Here is a 19425-nt window from a genome sequence, read left to right on the forward strand (position 1 = left end):
CGGTGTGTGCGACTCCCTCGGTGTGTGCGACTCCCTCGTCCCTCGGTGTGTGCGACTCCCTCGGTGTGTGCGACTCCCTCGTCCCTCGGTGTGTGCGACTCCCTCGGTGTGTGCGACTCCCTCGGTGTGTGCGACTCCCTCGGTGTGTGCGACTCCCTCGGTGTGTGCGACTCCCTCGTCCCTCGGTGTGTGCGACTCCCTCGGTGTGTGTGACTCCCTCGGTGTGTGCGGTCTCCCTCGGTGTGTGTGACTCCCTCGTCCCTCGGTGTGTGCGACTCCCTCGGTGTGTGCGACTCCCTCGGTGTGTGTGACTCCCTCGTCCCTCGGTGTGTGTGACTCCCTCGTCCCTCGGTGTGTGCGACTCCCTCGGTGTGTGCGACTCCCTCGGTGTGTGCGGACTCCCTCGGTGTGTGCGACTCCCTCGTCCCTCGGTGTGTGCGACTCCCTCGTCCCTCGGTGTGTGCGACTCCCTCGTCCCTCGGTGTGTGCGACTCCCTCGTCCCTCGGTGTGTGCGACTCCCTCGTCCCTCGGTGTGTGCGACTCCCTCGTCCCTCGGTGTGTGCGACTCCCTCGGTGTGAGCGACTCCCTCGGTGTGCGCGACTCCCTCGGTGTGTGCGACTCCCTCGGTGTGTGCGACTCCCTCGTCCCTCGGTGTGTGCGACTCCGTCGTCCCTCGGTGTGTGCGACTCCCTCGTCCCTCGGTGTGTGCGACTCCCTCGTCCCTCGGTGTGTGCGACTCCCTCGTCCCTCGGTGTGTGCGACTCCCTCGTCCCTCGGTGTGTGCGACTCCCTCGGTGTGTGCGACTCCCTCGGTGTGTGCGACTCCCTCGGTGTGTGCGACTCCCTCGTCCCTCGGTGTGTGCGACTCCCTCGTCCCTCGGTGTGTGCGACTCCCTCGTCCCTCGGTGTGTGCGACTCCCTCGTCCCTCGGTGTGTGCGACTCCCTCGTCCCTCGGTGTGTGCGACTCCCTCGTCCCTCGGTGTGTGCGACTCCCTCGTCCCTCGGTGTGTGCGACTCCCTCGTCCCTCGGTGTGCGCGACTCCCTCGTCCCTCGGTGTGCGCGACTCCTTCGGTGTGTGCGGACTCCCTCGGTGTGTGCGACTCCCTCGTCCCTCGGTGTGTGCGGTCTCCCTCGTCCCTCGGTGTGTGCGACTCCCTCGTCCCTCGGTGTGTGCGACTCCCTCGGTGTGTGCGACTCCCTCGTCCCTCGGTGTGTGCGGTCTCCCTCGTCCCTCGGTGTGTGCGACTCCCTCGTCCCTCGGTGTGTGCGACTCCCTCGGCCCTCGGTGTGTGCGGTCTCCCTCGGTGTGTGTGACTCCCTCGGCCCTCGGTGTGTACGACTCCCTCGGTGTGTGCGACTCCCTCGGTGTGTGCGACTCCCTCGGTGTGTGCGACTCCCTCGGTGTGTGCGGACTCCCTCGGTGTGTGCGACTCCCTCGGTGTGTGCGACTCCCTCGGTGTGTGCGACTCGATCGGTGTGTGCGACTCCCTCGGTGTGCGCGACTCCCTCGGCCCTCGGTGTGTGCGACTCCCTCGGTGTGTGCGACTCCCTCGGTGTGTGCGGTCTCCCTCGGTGTGTGCGACTCCCTCGGTGTGTGCGACTCCCTCGTCCCTCGGTGTGTGCGGTCTCCCTCGTCCCTCGGTGTGTGCGGTCTCCCTCGGTGTGTGTGACTCCCTCGGCCCTCGGTGTGTGCGACTCCCTCGGTGTGTGCGACTCCCTCGGTGTGTGCGACTCCCTCGGTGTGTGCGACTCCCTCGGTGTGTGCGGACTCCCTCGGTGTGTGCGACTCCCTCGGTGTGTGCGACTCCCTCGGTGTGTGCGACTCCCTCGTCCCTCGGTGTGTGCGGTCTCCCTCGTCCCTCGGTGTGTGCGACTCCCTCGTCCCTCGGTGTGTGCGACTCCCTCGGCCCTCGGTGTGTGCGGTCTCCCTCGGTGTGTGTGACTCCCTCGGCCCTCGGTGTGTACGACTCGCTCGGTGTGTGCGACTCCCTCGGTGTGTGCGACTCCCTCGGTGTGTGCGACTCCCTCGTCCCTCGGTGTGTGCGGTCTCCCTCGTCCCTCGGTGTGTGCGACTCCCTCGTCCCTCGGTGTGTGCGACTCCCTCGGCCCTCGGTGTGTGCGGTCTCCCTCGGTGTGTGTGACTCCCTCGGCCCTCGGTGTGTGCGGTCTCCCTCGGTGTGTGTGACTCCCTCGGCCCTCGGTGTGTACGACTCGCTCGGTGTGTGCGACTCCCTCGGTGTGTGCGGTCTCCCTCGGTGTGTGTGACTCCCTCGGCCCTCGGTGTGTGCGACTCCCTCGGTGTGTGCGACTCCCTCGGTGTGTGCGACTCGCTCGGTGTGTGCGACTCCCTCGGTGTGCGCGACTCCCTCGGCCCTCGGTGTGTGCGACTCCCTCGGTGTGTGCGACTCCCTCGGTGTGTGCGGTCTCCCTCGGTGTGTGCGACTCCCTCGGTGTGTGCGACTCCCTCGTCCCTCGGTGTGTGCGGTCTCCCTCGTCCCTCGGTGTGTGCGGTCTCCCTCGGTGTGTGTGACTCCCTCGGCCCTCGGTGTGTGCGACTCCCTCGGTGTGTGCGACTCCCTCGGTGTGTGCGACTCCCTCGGTGTGTGCGACTCCCTCGGTGTGTGCGACTCTCTCGGTGTGTGCGGACTCCCTCGGTGTGTGCGACTCCCTCGGTGTGTGCGACTCCCTCGGTGTGTGCGACTCCCTCGGTGTGTGCGACTCCCTCGTCCCTAGGTGTGTGCGACTCCCTCGTCCCTAGGTGTGTGCGACTCCCTCGCTATGTGCGACTCCCTCGGTGTGTGCGACTCCCTCGGTGTGTGCGACTCGCTCGGTGTGTGCGGTCTCCCTCGGTGTGTGTGACTCCCTCGGCCCTCGGTGTGTGCGACTCCCTCGGTGTGTGCGACTCCCTCGGTGTGTGCGACTCCCTCGGTGTGTGCGGTCTCCCTTGGTGTGTGCGACTCCCTCGTCCCTCGGTGTGTGCGGTCTCCCTCGGTGTGTGTGACTCCCTCGGCCCTCGGTGTGTGCGACTCCCTCGGTGTGTGCGACTCGCTCGGTGTGTGCGGTCTCCCTCGGTGTGTGTGACTCCCTCGGTGTGTGCGACTCCCTCGGTGTGTGCGACTCCCTCGGTGCGTGTGACTCCCTCGTCCCTCGGTGTGTGCGACTCCCTCGGTGTGTGCGACTCCCTCGGTGTGTGCGGTCTCCCTCGGTGTGTGCGACTCCCTCGTCCCTCGGTGTGTGCGACTCCCTCGGTGTGTGCGACTCCCTCGGTGTGTGCGACTCCCTCGTCAAAGAACAAAGAACAAAGAACAAAGAAATGTACAGCACAGGAACAGGCCCTTCGGCCCTCCAAGCCCGTGCCGACCATACTGCCCGACTAAACTACAATCTTCTACACTTCCTGGGTCCGTATCCTTCTATTCCCATCCTATTCATATATTTGTCAAGATGCCCCTTAAATGTCCCTATCGTCCCTGCCTCCACTACCTCCTCCGGTAGTGAGTTCCAGGCACCCACTACCCTCTGCGTAAAAAACTTGCCTCGTACATCTACTCTAAACTTTGCCCCTCTCACCTTAAACCTATGCCCCCTAGTAATTGACCCCTCTACCCTGGGGAAAAGCCTCTGACTATCCACTCTGTCTATGCCCCTCATAATTTTGTATACCTCTATCAGGTCGCCCCTCAACCTCCTTCGTTCCAGTGAGAACAAACCGAGTTTATTCAATCGCTCCTCATAGCTTATGCCCTCCATACCAGGCAACATTCTGGTAGATCTCTTCTGCACCCTCTCTAAAGCCTCCACATCCTTCTGGTAGTGTGGCGACCAGAATTGAACACTATACTCCAAGTGTGGCCTAACTAAGGTTCTATACAGCTGCAACATGACTTGCCAATTCTTATACTCAATGCCCCGGCCAATGAAGGCAAGCATGCCGTATGCCTTCTTGACTACCTTCTCCACCTGTGTAGCCCCTTTCAGTGATCTGTGGACCTGTACTCCTAGATCTCTTTGACTTTCAATACTCTTGAGGGTTCTACCATTCACTGTATATTCCCTACCTGCATTAGCCCTTCCAAAATGCATTACCTCACATTTGTCCAGGTTAAACTCCATCTGCCATCTCTCCGCCCAAGTCTCCAGACAATCTAAATCCTGCTGTATCCTCAGACAGTCCTCATCGCTATCCGCAATTCCACCAACCTTTGTGTCGTCTGCAAACTTACTAATCAGACCAGTTACATTTTCCTCCAAATCATTTATATATACTACAAAGAGCAAAGGTCCCAGCACTGATCCCTGTGGAACACCACTGGTCACAGCCCTCCAATTAGAAAAGCATCCCTCCATTGCTACCCTCTGCCTTCTATGGCCTAGCCAGTTCTGTATCCACCTTGCCAGTTCACCCCTGATCCCGTGTGACTTCACCTTTTGTACCAGTCTACCATGAGGGACCTTGTCAAAGGCCTTACTGAAGTCCATATAGACAACATCTACTGCCCTACCTGCATCAATCATCTTAGTGACCTCCTCGAAAAACTCTATCAAGTTAGTGAGACACGACCTCCCCTTCACAAAACCGTGCTGCCTCTCACTAATACGTCCATTTGCTTCCAAATGGGAGTAGATCCTGTCTCGAAGAATTCTCTCCAGTAATTTCCCTACCACTGAAGTAAGGCTCACCGGCCTGTAGTTCCCGGGATTATCCCTGCCACCCTTCTTAAACAGAGGAACAACATTGGCTATTCTCCAGTCCTCCGTGACATCCCCTGAAGACAGCGAGGATCCAAAGATTTCTGTCAAGGCCTCAGCAATTTCCTCTCCAGCCTCCTTCAGTATTCTGGGGTAGATCCCATCCGGCCCTGGGGACTTATCTACCTTAATATTTTTTAAGACACCCAACACCTCGTCTTTTTGGATCACAATGTGACCCAGGCTATCTACACCCCCTTCTCCAGACTCAACATCTACCAATTCCTTCTCTTTGGTGAATACTGATGCAAAGTATTCATTTAGTACCTCGCCCATTTCCTCTGGCTCCACACATAGATTCCCTTGCCTATCCTTCAGTGGGCCAACCCTTTCCCTGGCTACCCTCTTACTTTTTATGTAAGTGTAAAAAGCCTTGGGATTTTCCTTAACCCTATTTGCCAATGCCTTTTCATGACCCCTTCTAGCCCTCCTGACTCCTTGCTTAAGTTCCTTCCTACTTTCCTTATATGCCACACAGGCTTCGTCTGTTCCCAGCCTTTTAGCCCTGACAAATGCCTCCTTTTTCTTTTTGACGAGGCCTACAATATCACTCGTCATCCAAGGTTCCCGAAAATTGCCGTATTTATCTTTCTTCCTCACAGGAACATGCCTGTCCTGTATTCCTTTCAACTGACACTTGAAAGCCTCCCACATGTCAGATGTTGATTTGCCCTCAAACATCCGCCCCCAATCTATGTTCTTCAGTTCCCGCCTAATATTGTTATAATTAGCCTTCCCCCAATTTAGCACATTCATCCTCGGACCACTCTTATCCTTGTCCACCAGTACTTTAAAACTTACTGAATTGTGGTCACTGTTACCGAAATGCTCCCCTACTGAAACATCTACCACCTGGCCGGGCTCATTCCCCAATACCAGGTCCAGTACCGCCCCTTCCCTAGTTGGACTGTTTACATATTGTTTTAAGAAGCCCTCCTGGATGCTCCTTACAAACTCTGCCCCGTCTAAGCCCCTGGCACTAAGTGAGTCCCAGTCAATATTGGGGAAGTTGAAGTCTCCCATCACCACAACCCTGTTGTTTTTACTCTTTTCCAAAATCTGTCTACCTATCTGCTCCTCTATCTCCCGCTGGCTGTTGGGAGGCCTGTAGTATACCCCCAACATTGTGACTGCACCCTTCTTATTCCTGATCTCTACCCATATAGCCTCACTGCCCTCTGAGGTGTCCTCTCGCTGTATAGCTGTGATACTCTCCTGAACAAGTAGCGCAACTCCGCCTCCCCTTTTACATCCCCCTCTATCCCGCCTGAAACATCTAAATCCTGGAACGTTTAGCTGCCAATCCTGCCCTTCCCTCAACCAGGTCTCTGTAATGGCAACAACATCATAGTTCCAAGTAGTAATCCAAGCTCTAAGTTCATCTGCCTTACCCGTAATGCTCCTTGCATTAAAACATATGCACTTCAGGCCACCAGACCCGCTGTGTTCAGCAACTTCTCCCAGTCTGCGCTGCCTCAGAGCCACACTGTCCCTATTCCCTAGTTCTCCCTCAATGCTCTCACCTTCTGACCTATTGCTCCCGTGCCCACCCCCCTGCCATACTAGTTTAAACCCTCCCGTGTGACACTAGCAAACCTCGCGGCCAGGATATTTATGCCTCTCCGGTTTAGATGCAACCCGTCCATCTTATACAGGTCACACGGTGTGTGCGACTCCCTCGGTGTGTGCGACTCCCTCGTCCCTCGGTGTGTGCGACTCCCTCGGTGTGTGCGACTCCCTCGTCCCTCGGTGTGTGCGACTCCCTCGGTGTGTGCGACTCCCTCGTCCCTCGGTGTGTGCGACTCCCTCGGTGTGTGCGACTCCCTCGTCCCTCTGTGTGTGCGACTCCCTCGGTGTGTGCGGCTTCCCTCGGTGTGTGCGGCTTCCCTCGGTGTGTGCGACTCCCTCGGTGTGTGCGACTCCCTCGGTGTGTGCGACTCCCTCGGTGTGTGCGACTCCCTCGGTGTGTGCGACTCCCTCGGTGTGTGCGACTCCCTCGTCCCTCGGTGTGTGCGACTCCCTCGTCCCTTGGTGTGTGCGACTCCCTCGGTGTGTGCGACTCCCTCGTCCCTCTGTGTGTGCGACTCCCTCTGTGTGTGCGACTCCCTCGGTGTGTGCGACCTCCCTCGGTGTGTGCGACTACCTCGTCCCTCGGTGTGTGCGACTCCCTCGGTGTGTGCGACCTCCCTTGGTGTGTGCGACTCCCTCGTCCCTCGGTGTGTGCGACTCCCTCGTCCCTCGGTGTGTGCGACTCCCTCGTCCCTCGGTGTGTGCGACTCCCTCGGTGTGTGCGGTCTCCCTCGGTGTGTGCGACTCCCTCGTCCCTCGGTGTGTGCGACTCCCTCGGTGTGTGCGGCTTCCCTCGGTGTGTGCGACTCCCTCGGTGTGTGCGACTCCCTCGTCCCTTGGTGTGTGCGGTCTCCCTCGGTGTGTGCGGACTCCCTCGGTGTGTGCGACTCCCTCGGCCCTCGGTGTGTGCGACTCCCTCTCTCCAGCCTGACTCTGTGCTCTTTCCCCAGGTTGATGAACCTGCCTTTCGCCCTGACTAACCTGAATCTGAAGGCCCTGTGGCTGGCAGAGAACCAGTCTCAGCCAATGCTGAAATTCCAGCCCGAGGCGGATGGCCAGACGGGTGAGAAGGTGCTGACCTGCTATCTGCTGCCACAGCATCCATCACCAAGCCTGGGTAAGCTCTGCTATCAGAACAAAGTACAGCACAGGAACAGGCCCTTCGGCCCTCCAAGCCCGTGCCGACCATGCTGCCCGACTAAACTACAATCTTCTACACTTCCTGGGTCCGTATCCCTCTATTCCCATCCTATTCATGTATTTGTCAAGATGCCCCTTAAACGTCACTATCGTCCCTGCTGACACCACCTCCTCCGGTAGCGAGTTCCAGGCACCCACTACCCTCTGCGTAAAAAACTTGCCTCGTACATCTACTCTAAACCTTGCCCCTCTCACCTTAAACCTATGCCCCCTAGTAATTGACCCCTCTACCCCGGGGAAAAGCCTGTCTCTGTCTGTGCCCCTCACAATTTTGTAAACCTCAGGTCCCGGTAAAAACTGCTCAACGCTCTCGTTGATTGCCAGATGTGCAGCTCCTCTGGGCGTGCTGGCTACAGTAAACATGCCAGGTAGGCCTGGGCACTGCAGGGGGGAGTCGGTTCGCTAGCTGGCTGGACGGCTAGTACGTGATGTGGAGTGACGTCAACGGTTCATTCCCTGAGCCGGCTGAGGTGATTCATGAAGGCCCCGCCTTCTCAACCATTCGCCTTCCCTGAGGTGTGCGACCCTCAGCTGGAAACACCACCAGTCAAGTCAGCTCTCCCCCTCCAAGACAAAGCAGCCGAGGTCAAAGCACCCCGACACTGCAGAAGGAGGCCGTTTGGCCATCGAGTCTGCAGCGATCCTCCAAAAGAGCACCGTACCTCGGTCCACTCCCCCACCGTCTATTTGTAACTCCACCCTCGCCTACACATTCTGAGACACGAAGGGGCAATTTAGCGTGGCCAATTCATCTCTGCACGAGTTTGGACTGGGCGATATTAGTATTTACTCTGCACAGACCAGCCTTGACGGTACCTATACCTAGTCGGTGGGCCCTGGGTGATACGCGAGCTCTTGTTGCTGAGGGGGCTGATTGGCGTTCTGACTTTTTCAACCAGAGGATAATCTCAGCGACTCCATTTGAAGCCTGGCCAGTGACTCCAACTGAGCTCATTCCCCAATGTACAACTACAGCCGATCATCACCATTGTATGTACTACAGACTGGTGACTGCTGTGTGTGTCATTAATCCCGGTCTCTCCCCGTGTGTGTCATTAATCCCGGTCTCTCTCCGTGTGTGTCATTAATCCCGGTCTCTCCCCGTGTGTGTCATTAATCCCGGTCTCTCCCCGTGTGTGTCATTAATCCCGGTCTCTCTCCGTGTGTGTCATTAATCCCTGTCTCTCTCCGTGTGTGTCATTAATCCCTGTCTCTCTCCGTGTGTGTCATTAATCCCGGTCTCTCCCCGTGTGTGTGATTATTCCCGGTCTCTCCCGGTGTGTGGTTATTCCCGGTCTCTCCCGGTGTGTGATTATTCCCGGTCTCTCCCGGTGTGTGATTATTCCTGGTCTCTCCCGGTGTGTGGTTATTCCCGGTCTCTCCCGGTGTGTGATTATTCCCGGTCTCTCCCGGTGTGTGGTTATTCCCGGTCTCTCCCGGTGTGTGGTTATTCCCGGTCTCTCCCGGTGTGTGATTATTCCCGGTCTCTCCCGGTGTGTGGTTATTCCCGGTCTCTCCCGGTGTGTGATTATTCCCGGTCTCTCCCGGTGTGTGGTTATTCCCGGTCTCTCCCGGTGTGTGATTATTCCAAGTCTCTCCCGGTGTGTGGTTATTCCCGGTCTCTCCCGGTGTGTGATTATTCCCGGTCTCTCCCGGTGTGTGGTTATTCCCGGTCTCTCCCGGTGTGTGATTATTCCCGGTCTCTCCCGGTGTGTGGTTATTCCCGGTCTCTCCCGGTGTGTGATTATTCCCGGTCTCTCCCGGTGTGTGATTATTCCCGGACTCTCCCGGTGTGTGATTATTCCCGGTGTGTGATTATTCCCGGTCTCTCCCGGTGTGTGGTTATTCCCGGTCTCTCCCGGTGTGTGATTATTCCCGGTCTCTCCCGGTGTGTGATTATTCCCGGTCTCTCCCGGTGTGTGGTTATTCCCGGTCTCTCCCGGTGTGATTATTCCCGGTCTCTCCCGGTGTGTGATTATTCCCGGTCTCTCCCGGTGTGTGGTTATTCCCGGTCTCTCCCGGTGTGTGATTAATCCCGGTCTCTTCCGGTGTGTGGTTATTCCCGGTCTCTCCCGGTGTGTGGTTATTCCCGGTCTCTCCCGGTGTGTGGTTATTCCCGGTCTCTCCCGGTATGTGATTATTCCCGGTCTCTCCCGGTGTGTGATTATTCCCGGTCTCTCCCGGTGTGTGGTTATTCCAAGTCTCTCCCGGTGTGTGATTATTCCCGGTCTCTCCCGGTGTGTGGTTATTCCCGGTCTCTCCCGGTGTGTGATTATTCCCGGTCTCTCCCGGTGTGTGATTATTCCCGGTCTCTCCCGGTGTGTGGTTATTCCCGGTCTCTCCCGGTGTGTGATTATTCCCGGTCTCTCCCGGTGTGTGGTTATTCCCGGTCTCTCCCGGTGTGTGATTATTCCCGGTCTCTCCCGGTGTGTGATTATTCCCGGTCTCTCCCGGTGTGTGGTTATTCCCGGTCTCTCCCGGTGTGTGGTTATTCCCGGTCTCTCCCGGTGTGTGGTTATTCCCGGTCTCTCCCGGTGTGTGATTATTCCCGGTCTCTCCCGGTGTGATTATTCCCGGTCTCTCCCGGTGTGTGTTTATTCCCGGTCTCTCCTGGTGTGTGGTTATTCCCGGTCTCTCCCGGTGTGTGATTATTCCCGGTCTCTCCCGGTGTGTGGTTATTCCCGGTCTCTCCCGGTGTGTGATTATTCCAGGTCTCTCCCGGTGTGTGATTATTCCCGGTCTCTCCCGGTGTGTGATTATTCCCGGTCTCTCCCGGTGTGTGGTTATTCCCGGTCTCTCCCGGTGTGTGATTATTCCCGGTCTCTCCCGGTGTGTGTCATTATTCCCGGTCTCTCCCGGTGTGTGATTATTCCCGGTCTCTCCCGGTGTGTGGTTATTCCCGGTCTCTCCCGGTGTGTGATTATTCCCGGTCTCTCCCGGTGTGTGGTTATTCCCGGTCTCTGCCGGTGTGTGGTTATTCCAAGTCTCTCCCGGTGTGTGATTATTCCCGGTCTCTCCCGGTGTGTGATTATTCCCGGTCTCTCCCGGTGTGAGATTATTCCCGGTCTCTCCCGGTGTGTGATTATTCCCGGTCTCTCCCGGTGTGTGGTTATTCCCGGTCTCTGCCGGTGTGTGGTTATTCCCGGTCTCTCCCGGTGTGTGGTTATTCCCGGTCTCTCCCGGTGTGTGGTTATTCCCGGTCTCTCCCGGTGTGTGATTATTCCCGGTCTCTCCCGGTGTGTGGTTATTCCCGGTCTCTCCTGGTGTGTGGTTATTCCCGGTCTCTGCTGGTGTGTGGTTATTCCCGGTCTCTCCCGGTGTGTGGTTATTCCCGGTCTCTCCCGGTGTGTGGTTATTCCCGGTCTCTCCCGGTGTGTGATTATTCCCGGTCTCTCCCGGTGTGTGATTATTCCCGGTCTCTCCCGGTGTGTGGTTATTCCCGGTCTCTCCCGGTGTGTGATTATTCCCGGTCTCTCCCGGTGTGTGGTTATTCCCGGTCTCTCCCGGTGTGTGGTTATTCCCGGTCTCTCCCGGTGTGTGGTTATTCCCGGTCTCTCTCGGTGTGTTTTCTGATGCCCGTCGAGCCGCTGATTCCACATATTTTGGTTGTAGAGAATCTCTTGGACGAGAGCCTGGACGATGCGTGGGCAGAACCCAATTTGAACCGGGTCAGCGTGATCCAGTTTCTGGAGGAACCACAGGATGACGAGGACAATGAGGAGGAAGCAGAAAGACGGGTGAGATTCCTGGCATCGAATAATAATAATAATCGCTTGTTGCAAGCAGGCTGTGAAAAGCCCCTAGTCGCCACATTCCGGCGCCTGGTCGGGGAGACTGGTACGGGAATTGCCTTGTTCTGCATCAAAACCAGCTGTTTTGCCCACTGTGCTAAACCAGTTCCTCAGAGTGTCGGAGGAGAACGGATGTCACATCTCCCACCCCAGGGGGACTGGGTGCAGGGTGTCCCGCTCCAGGGGGACTGTGTGCAGAGCGTTCCGCTCCAGGGGGACTGGTTGCAGGGCGTCCGGCTCCAGGGGGACTGGGTGCCGAGCGTCCCGCTCCAGGGGGACCGGGTGCATGGTGTCCCGCTCCAGGGGGACTGTGTGCAGAGCGTTCCGCTCCAGGGGGACTGGGTGCCGGGTGTCCCGCTCCAGGGGGACTGTGTGCAGAGCGTTCCGCTCCAGGGGGACCGGGTGCAGGGTGTCCCGCTCCAGTGGCAGTGGGTACAGGGTGTCCCGCTCCAGGGGCAGTGGTTGCAGGGCGTCCCGCTCCAGGGGCAGTGGGTGCAGAGCGTCCCGCTCCAGGGGGACTGGGTGCAGGGTGTCCCGCTCCAGGGGGACTGGGTGCAGGGTGTCCCGCTCCAGGGGGACTGGGTGCAGGATGTCCCGCTCCAGGGGGACTGGGTGCAGGGCGTCCCGCTCCAGGGGCAGTGGGTGCAGGGCGTCCCGCTCCAGGGGCAGTGGGTGCAGGGCGTCCCGCTCCAGGGGGACTGGCTGCAGCGCGTCCTGCTCCAGGGGCTGTGGGTGCACGGTGTCCCGCTCCAGGGACAGTGGGTGCAGGGTGTCCCGCTCCAGGGGGACTGGGTGCAGGGCGTCCCGCTCCAGGGGGACTGGGTGCAGGGTGTCCCGCTCCAGGGGGACTGGGTGCAGGACGTCCCGCTCCAGGGGCAGTGGGTGCCGGGTGTTCCATCCCAGGGGGACTGGGTGCAGGGCGTCCCGCTCCAGGGGGACTGGATGCAGGGCGTCCCGCTCCAGGGGGACTGGATGCAGGGTGTCCCGCTCCAGGGGCAGTGGGTGCAGGGAGTCCTGCTCCAGGGGGAATTGGTGCAGGGTGTACCGCTCCAGGGGCAGTGGGTGCAGGGCTTCCTGCTCTAGGCGCAGTGGGTGCAGGGCGTCCCGCTCCAGGGGGACTGGGTGCAGACTGGTTGGATGTTGTTGATTCTCAATCTCTTTTGGATCTGGGTGAAGTTGGGCTATGTCGAGCGCCGGTATCTGAACCTGTCTTGTCTGTCTACTGTTCGAGCCTGGGTTTGTGGAGCTGTGTGTCAGCTGTTCGAGCCTGGGTATGTGTAGCTGTGTGTCTGCTGTTCGAGCCTGGGTATGTGGAGCTCTCTGTCTGCTGTTCGAGCCTGGGTATGTGGAGCTGTGTGTCAGCTGTTCGAGCCTGGGTATGTGTAGCTGTGTGTCTGCTGTTCGAGCCTGGGTATGTGGAGCTCTCTGTCTGCTGTTCGAGCCTGGGTATGTGGAGCGCTCTGTCTGCTGTTCGAGTCTGGGTATGTGGAGCTGTGTGTCTGCTGTTCGAGCCTGGGTTTGTGGAGCTCTCTGTCTGCTGTTCGGGCCTGGGTATGTGGAGCTCTCTGCTGTTCGAGCCTGGGTATGTGGGGCTGTGTGTCTGCTGTTCGAGCCTGGGTATGTGGAGCGCTCTGTCTGCTGTTCGAGTCTGGGTATGTGGAGCTGTGTGTCTGCTGTTCGAGCCTGGGTATGTGGAGCTGTGTGTCTGCTGTTCGAGGCTGGGTTTGTGGAGCTCTCTGTCTGCTGTTCGGGCCTGGGTATGTGGAGCTGTGTGCCTGCTGTTCGAGGCTGGGTATGTGGAGCTCTCTGTCTGCTGTTCGAGCCTGGGTATGTGGAGCTCTCTGTCTGCTGTTCGAGTCTGGGTATGTGGAGCTGTGTGTCTGCTGTTCGAGCCTGGGTATGTGGAGCTCTCTGTCTGCTGTTCGAGCCTGGGTATGTGGAGCTGTGTGTCTGCTGTTCGAGCCTGGGTATGTGGAGCTGTGTGTCTGCTGTTCGAGCCTGGGTATGTGGAGCTGTGTGTCTGCTGTTCGAGCCTGGGTATGTGGAGCTCTCTGTCTGCTGTTCGAGCCTGGGTATGTGGAGCTGTGTGTCTGCTGTTCGAGCCTGGGTATGTAGAGCTGTGTGTCTGCTGTTCGAGTCTGGGTATGTGGAGCTCTCTGTCTGCTGATCGAGCCTGGGTATGTGGAGCTGTGTGTCTGCTGTTCGAGCCTGGGCATGTGGAGCTGTGTGTCTGCTGTTCGAGTCTGGGTATGTGGGGCTGAGTGTCTGCTGTTCGAGTCTGGGTATGTGGAGCTGTGTGACTGCTGCTCGAGTCTGCGTATGTGGGGCTCTCTGTCTGCTGTTCGAACCTGGGTATGTGGAGCTGTGTGTCTGCTGTTCGAGCCTGGGTATGTGGAGCTCTCTGTCTTCTGTTCGAGCCTGGGTATGTGGAGCTGTGTGTCTGCTGTTCGAGCCTGGGTCTGTGGAGCTGTGTGTCTGCTGTTCGAGCCTGGGTTTGTGGGGCTGTGTGTCTGCTGTTCGAGCCTGGGTTTGTGGGGCTGTGTGTCTGCTGTTCGAGCCTTGGTATGTGGAGCTCTGTGTCTGCTATTTGAGCCTGGGTATGTGGAGCTCTGTGTCTGCTATTCGAGCCTGTGTATGTGGAGCTGTGTGTCTGCTGTTCGAGCCTGTGTATGTGGGGCTGTGTGTCTGCCGTTCGAGCCTGGGTTTGTGGGGCTGTGTGTCTGCTGTTCGAGCCTGGGTATGTGGAGCTCTCTGTCTGCTATTCGAGCCTGTGTATGTGGAGCTGTGTGTCTGCTGTTCGAGCCTGGGTATGTGGAGCTGTGTGTCTGCTATTCGAGCCTGGGTATGTGGAGCTCTGTGTCTGCTATTCGAGCCTGTGTATGTGGAGCTGTGTGTCTGCTGTTCGAGCGTGGGTATGTGGAGCTCTCTGTCTGCTGTTCGAGTCTGGGTATGTGGAGCTGTGTGTCTGCTGTTCGAGCCTGGGTATGTGGAGCTGTGTTTCTGCTGTTCGAGCGTGGGTCTGTGGAGCTGTGTGTCTGCTGTTCGAGTCTGGGTATGTGGGGCTGTGTGTCTGCTGTTCGAGCGTGGGTATGTGGAGCTCTCTGTCTGCTGTTCGAGCGTGGGTATGTGGAGCTGTCTGTCTGCTGTTCGAGCCTGGGTATGTGGAGCTCTCTGCCTGCTGTTCGAGTGTGGGTATGTGGGGCTCTCTGTCTGCTGTTCGAGCCTGGGTATGTGGAGCTGTGTGTCTGCTGTTCGAGCCTGGGTATGTGGAGCTGTGTGACTGCTGCTCGAGTCTGGGGATGTGGGGCTCTCTGTCTGCTGTTCGAGCCTGGGTATGTGGAGCTGTGTGTCTAGCTGTTCGAGCCTGGGTATATGGAGCTGTCTGTCTGCTGTTTGAGCCTGGGTATGTGGGGCTGTGTGTCTGCTGTTCGAGCCTGGGTATGTGGGGCTGTGTGTCTGCTGTTCGAGCCTGGGTATGTGGGGCTGTGTGTCTGCTGTTCGAGCGTGGGTATGTGGAGCTGTGTGTCTGCTGTTCGAGCGTGGGTATGTGGAGCTGTGTGTCTGCTGTTCGAGTTTGGGTATGTGGAGCTCTCTGTCTGCTGTTCGAGCGTGGGTATGTGGAGCTCTCCTCCTGCTGTTCGAGTCTGGGGATGTGGGGCTCTCTGTCTGCTGTTCGAGCCTGGGTATGTGGAGCTATGTGTCTGCTGTTCGAGCCTGGGTATGTGGAGCTCTCTGTCTGCTGTTCGAGCCTGGGTATGTGGAGCTGTGTCCCTGCTGTTCGAGCCTGGGTATGTGGAGCTCTCTGTCTGCTGTTCGAGCCTGGGTATTTGGAGCTCTCTGTCTGCTGTTCGAGCCTGGGTATGTGGAGCTGTCTGTCTGCTGTTCGAGCCTGGGTATGTGGAGCTCTGTGTCTGCTGTTCGAGCCTGGGTATGTGGAGCTGTGTGTCTGCTGTTCGAGCCTGCGTATGTGGAGCTGTGTGTCTGCTGTTCGAGCCTGGGTATGTGGGGCTGTGTGTCTGCTGTTCGAGCCTGGGTATGTGGAGCTCTCTGTCTGCTATTCGATCCTGGGTATGTGGAGCTGTGTGCCTGCTGTTCGAGCCTGGGTATGTGGAGCTCTCTGTCTGCTGTTCGAGTCTGGGTATGTGGAGCTGTGTGTCTGCTGTTCGAGCGTGGGTATGTGGAGCTCTGTGTCTGCTGTTCGAGCCTGGGTATGTGGAGCTGTGTGTCTGCTGTTCGAGCCTGGGTATGTGGAGCTCTGTGTCTGCTATTCGAGCCTGGGAATGTGGAGCTCCGTGTCTGCTATTCGAGCCTGGGTATGTGGAGCTGTGTGTCTGCTGTTCGAGCCTGGGTTTGTGGGGCTGTGTGTCTGCTGTTCGAGCCTGGGTTTGTGGGGCTGTGTGTCTGCTGTTCGAGCCTGGGTATGTGGAGCTGTGTGTCTGCTGTTCGAGCCTGGTTATGTGGAGCTGTGTGTCTGCTGTTCGAGCCTGGGTTTGTGGGGCTGTGTGTCTGCTGTTCGAGCCTGGGTATGTGGGGCTGTGTGTCTGCTGTTCGAGCCTGGGTATGTGGAGCTCTCTCTCTGCTGTTCGAGCCTGGGTATGTGGAGCTTTGTGTCTGCTATTCGAGCCTGGGTATGTGGAGCTCTGTGTCTGCTGTTCGAGCGTGGGTATGTGGAGCTGTGTGTCTGCTGTTCGAGTCTGGGTATGTGGAGCTGTGTGTCTGCTGGTCGAGCCTGGGTATGTGGGGCTGTGTGTCTGCTGTTGGAGCCTGGGTACGTGGAGCTGTGTGTCTGCTGTTCGAGCCTGGGTATGTGGAGCTGTGTGTCTGCTGTTCGAGTCTGGGTATGTGGAGCTCTCTGTCTGCTGTTCGAGCCTGGGTATGTGGAGCTGTGTGTCTGCTGTTCGAGCCTGGGTATGTGGAGCTCTCTGTCTGCTGTTCGAGCCTGGGTATGTGGAGCTGTGTGTCTGCTGTTCGAGCCTGGGTATGTGGAGCTGTGTGTCTGCTGTTCGAACCTGGGTATGTGGAGCTGTGTGTCTGCTGTTCGAGCCTGGGTATGTGGAGCTCTCTGTCTGCTGTTCGAGCCTGGGTATGTGGAGCTGTGTGTCTGCTGTTCGAGCCTGGGTATGTGGAGCTGTGTGTCTGCTGTTCGAGTCTGGGTATGTGGAGCTGTATGTCTGCTGTTCGAGTCTGGGTATGTGGGGCTGTGTGTCTGCTGTTCGAGCCTGGGTATGTGGGGCTGTGTGTCTGCTGTTCGAGCCTGGGTATGTGGAGCTGTGTGTCTGCTGTTCGAGCCTGGGTATGTGGAGCTGTGTGTCTGCTGTTCGAGTCTGGGTATGTGGGGCTCTCTGTCTGCTGTTCGAGCCTGGGTATGTGGAGCTGTGTGTCTGCTGTTCGAGCCTGGGTACGTGGAGCTGTCTGTCTGCTGTTCGAGCCTGGGTATGTGGAGCTCTGTGCCTAGCTGTTCGAGCCTGGGTATGTGGAGCTGTCTGTCTGCTGTTCGAGCCTGGGTATGTGGAGCTGTCTGTCTGCTGTTCGAGCCTGAGTATGTGGAGCTGTATGTCTGCTGTTCGAGCCTGGGTACGTGGAGCTCTCTGTCTAGCTGTTCGAGCCTGGGTATGTGGAGCTGTGTGCCTGCTGTTCGAGCCTGGATATGTGGGACTCTCTGTCTGCTGATCGAGCCTGGGTATGTGGAGCTCTCTGTCTGCTGTTCGAGCCTGGGTATGTGGAGCTGTGTGTCTGCTGTTCGAGCCTGGGTATGTGGAGCTCTCTGTCTGCTGTTCGAGCCTGGGTATGTGGGGCTGTGCGTCTGCTGAAGTTCGAGCCTGGGTATGTGGAGCTCTCTGTCTGCTGTTCGATCCTGGGTATGTGGAGCTCTCTGTCTGATGTTCGAGCCTGGGTATGTGGATCTGTGTGTCTGCTGTTCGAGCCTGGGTATGTGGAGCGCTCTGTCTGCTGTTCGAGTCTGGGTATGTGGAGCTGTGTGTCTGCTGTTCGAGCCTGGGTTTGTGGAGCTCTCTGTCTGCTGTTCGGGCCTGGGTATGTGGAGCTGTGTGCCTGCTGTTCGAGGCTGGGTATGTGGAGCTCTCTGTCTGCTGTTCGAGCCTGGGTATGTGGAGCTGTGTGTCTGCTGTTCGAGCCTGGGTATGTGGAGCTGTGTGTCTGCTGTTCGAGCCTGGGTATGTGGAGCTGTGTGTCTGCTGTTCGAGCCTGGGCATGTGGAGCTGTGTGTCTGCTGTTCGAGCCTGGGCATGTGGAGCTGTGTGTCTGCTGTTCGAGTCTGGGTATGTGGGGCTGAGTGTCTGCTGTTCGAGTCTGGGTATGTGGAGCTGTGTGACTGCTGCTCGAGTCTGCGTATGTGGGGCTCTCTGTCTGCTGTTCGAACCTGGGTATGTGGAGCTGTGTGTCTGCTGTTCGAGCCTGGGTATGTGGAGCTCTCTGTCTTCTGTTCGAGCCTGGGTATGTGGAGCTGTGTGTCTGCTGTTCGAGCCTGGGTCTGTGGAGCTGTGTGTCTGCTGTTCGAGCCTGGGTTTGTGGGGCTGTGTGTCTGCTGTTCGAGCCTGGGTTTGTGGGGCTGTGTGTCTGCTGTTCGAGCCTTGGTATGTGGAGCCCTGTGTCTGCTATTTGAGCCTGGGTATGTGGAGCTCTGTGTCTGCTATTCGAGCCTGTGTATGTGGAGCTGTGTGTCTGCTGTTCGAGCCTGTGTATGTGGGGCTGTGTGTCTGCTGTTCGAGCCTGGGTTTGTGGGGCTGTGTGTCTGCTGTTCGAGCCTGAGTATGTGGAGCTCTCTGTCTGCTATTCGAGCCTGTGTATGTGGAGCTGTGTGTCTGCTGTTCGAGCCTGTGTATGTGGGGCTGTGTGTCTGCTGTTCGAGCCTGGGTTTGTGGGGCTGTGTGTCTGCTGTTCGAGCCTGGGTATGTGGAGCTGTGTGTCTGCTATTCGAGCCTGGGTATGTGGAGCTCTGTGTCTGCTATTCGAGCCTGTGTATGTGGAGCTGTGTGTCTGCTGTTCGGGCGTGGGTATGTGGAGCTCTCTGTCTGCTGTTCGAGTCTGGGTATGTGGAGCTGTGTGTCTGCTGTTCGAGCGTGGGTATGTGGAGCTGTGTTTCTGCTGTTCGAGCGTGGGTCTGTGGAGCTGTGTGTCTGCTGTTCGAGTCTGGGTATGTGGGGCTGTGTGTCTGCTGTTCGAGCGTGGGTATGTGGAGCTCTCTGTCTGCTGTTCGAGCGTGGGTATGTGGAGCTGTCTGTCTGCTGTTCGAGCCTGGGTATGTGGAGCTCTCTGCCTGCTGTTCGAGTGTGGGTATGTGGGGCTCTCTGTCTGCTGTTCGAGCCTGGGTATGTGGAGCTGTGTGTCTGCTGTTCGAGCCTGGGTATGTGGAGCTGTGTGACTGCTGCTCGAGTCTGGGGATGTGGGGCTCTCTGTCTGCTGTTCGAGCCTGGGTATGTGGAGCTGTGTGTCTAGCTGTTCGAGCCTGGGTATATGGAGCTGTCTGTCTGCTGTTTGAGCCTGGGCATGTGGAGCTGTGTGTCTGCTGTTCGAGCGTGGGTATGTGGAGCTGTGTGTCTGCTGTTCGAGCGTGGGTATGTGGAGCTGTGTGTCTGCTGTTCGAGTTTGGGTATGTGGAGCTCGCTGTCTGCTGTTCGAGCCTGGGTATGTGGAGCTGTGTGTCTAGCTGTTCGAGCCTGGGTATGTGGAGCTGTCTGTCTGCCGTTCGAGCCTGGGTATGTGGAGCTCTGTGTCTGCTGTTCGAGTCTGGGTATGTGGAGCTCTCTGTCTGCTGTTCGAGCCTGGGTATGTGCAGCTGTGTGTCTGCTGTTCGAGCCTGGGTATGTGGAGCTCTCTGTCTAGTTGTTCGAGCCTGGGTATGTGGAGCTGTGTGTCTGCTGTTCGAGCCTGGATATGTGGAGCTCTCTGTCTGCTGTTCGAGCCTGGGTATGTGGAGCTCTGTGTCTGCTATTCGAGCCTGGGTATGTGGAGCTCTGTGTCTGCTATTCGAGCCTGGGTATGTGGAGCTCTGTGTCTGCTATTCGAGCAGGGTATGTGGAGCTGTGTGTCCGCTGTTCGAGCCTGGTTATGTGGAGCTGTGTGTCTGCTGTTTGAGCCTGGGTTTGTGGGGCT

At 58.0% G+C, this 19425-nt stretch overlaps 1 protein-coding gene across 1 annotated transcript in view; it reads left to right on the forward strand.

Annotated features, from left to right (window-relative positions):
- LOC140425665 (protein scribble homolog) overlaps positions 1–19425 on the forward strand; it is a gene marked incomplete at its 5' end in the record, with an annotated part of 1618068 nt that overhangs the window by 411789 nt on the left and 1186854 nt on the right. Inside the window, 2 exon segments of the mRNA XM_072510160.1 lie at positions 7273–7439; positions 11135–11259. Of these exon segments, the coding sequence (XP_072366261.1) occupies positions 7273–7439; positions 11135–11259 (292 nt within the window).

The sequence above is a fragment of the Scyliorhinus torazame genome, chromosome 6, assembly GCF_047496885.1.
Source record: "Scyliorhinus torazame isolate Kashiwa2021f chromosome 6, sScyTor2.1, whole genome shotgun sequence".
In the NCBI taxonomy this organism is placed as follows: Eukaryota; Metazoa; Chordata; class Chondrichthyes; order Carcharhiniformes; family Scyliorhinidae; genus Scyliorhinus; species Scyliorhinus torazame.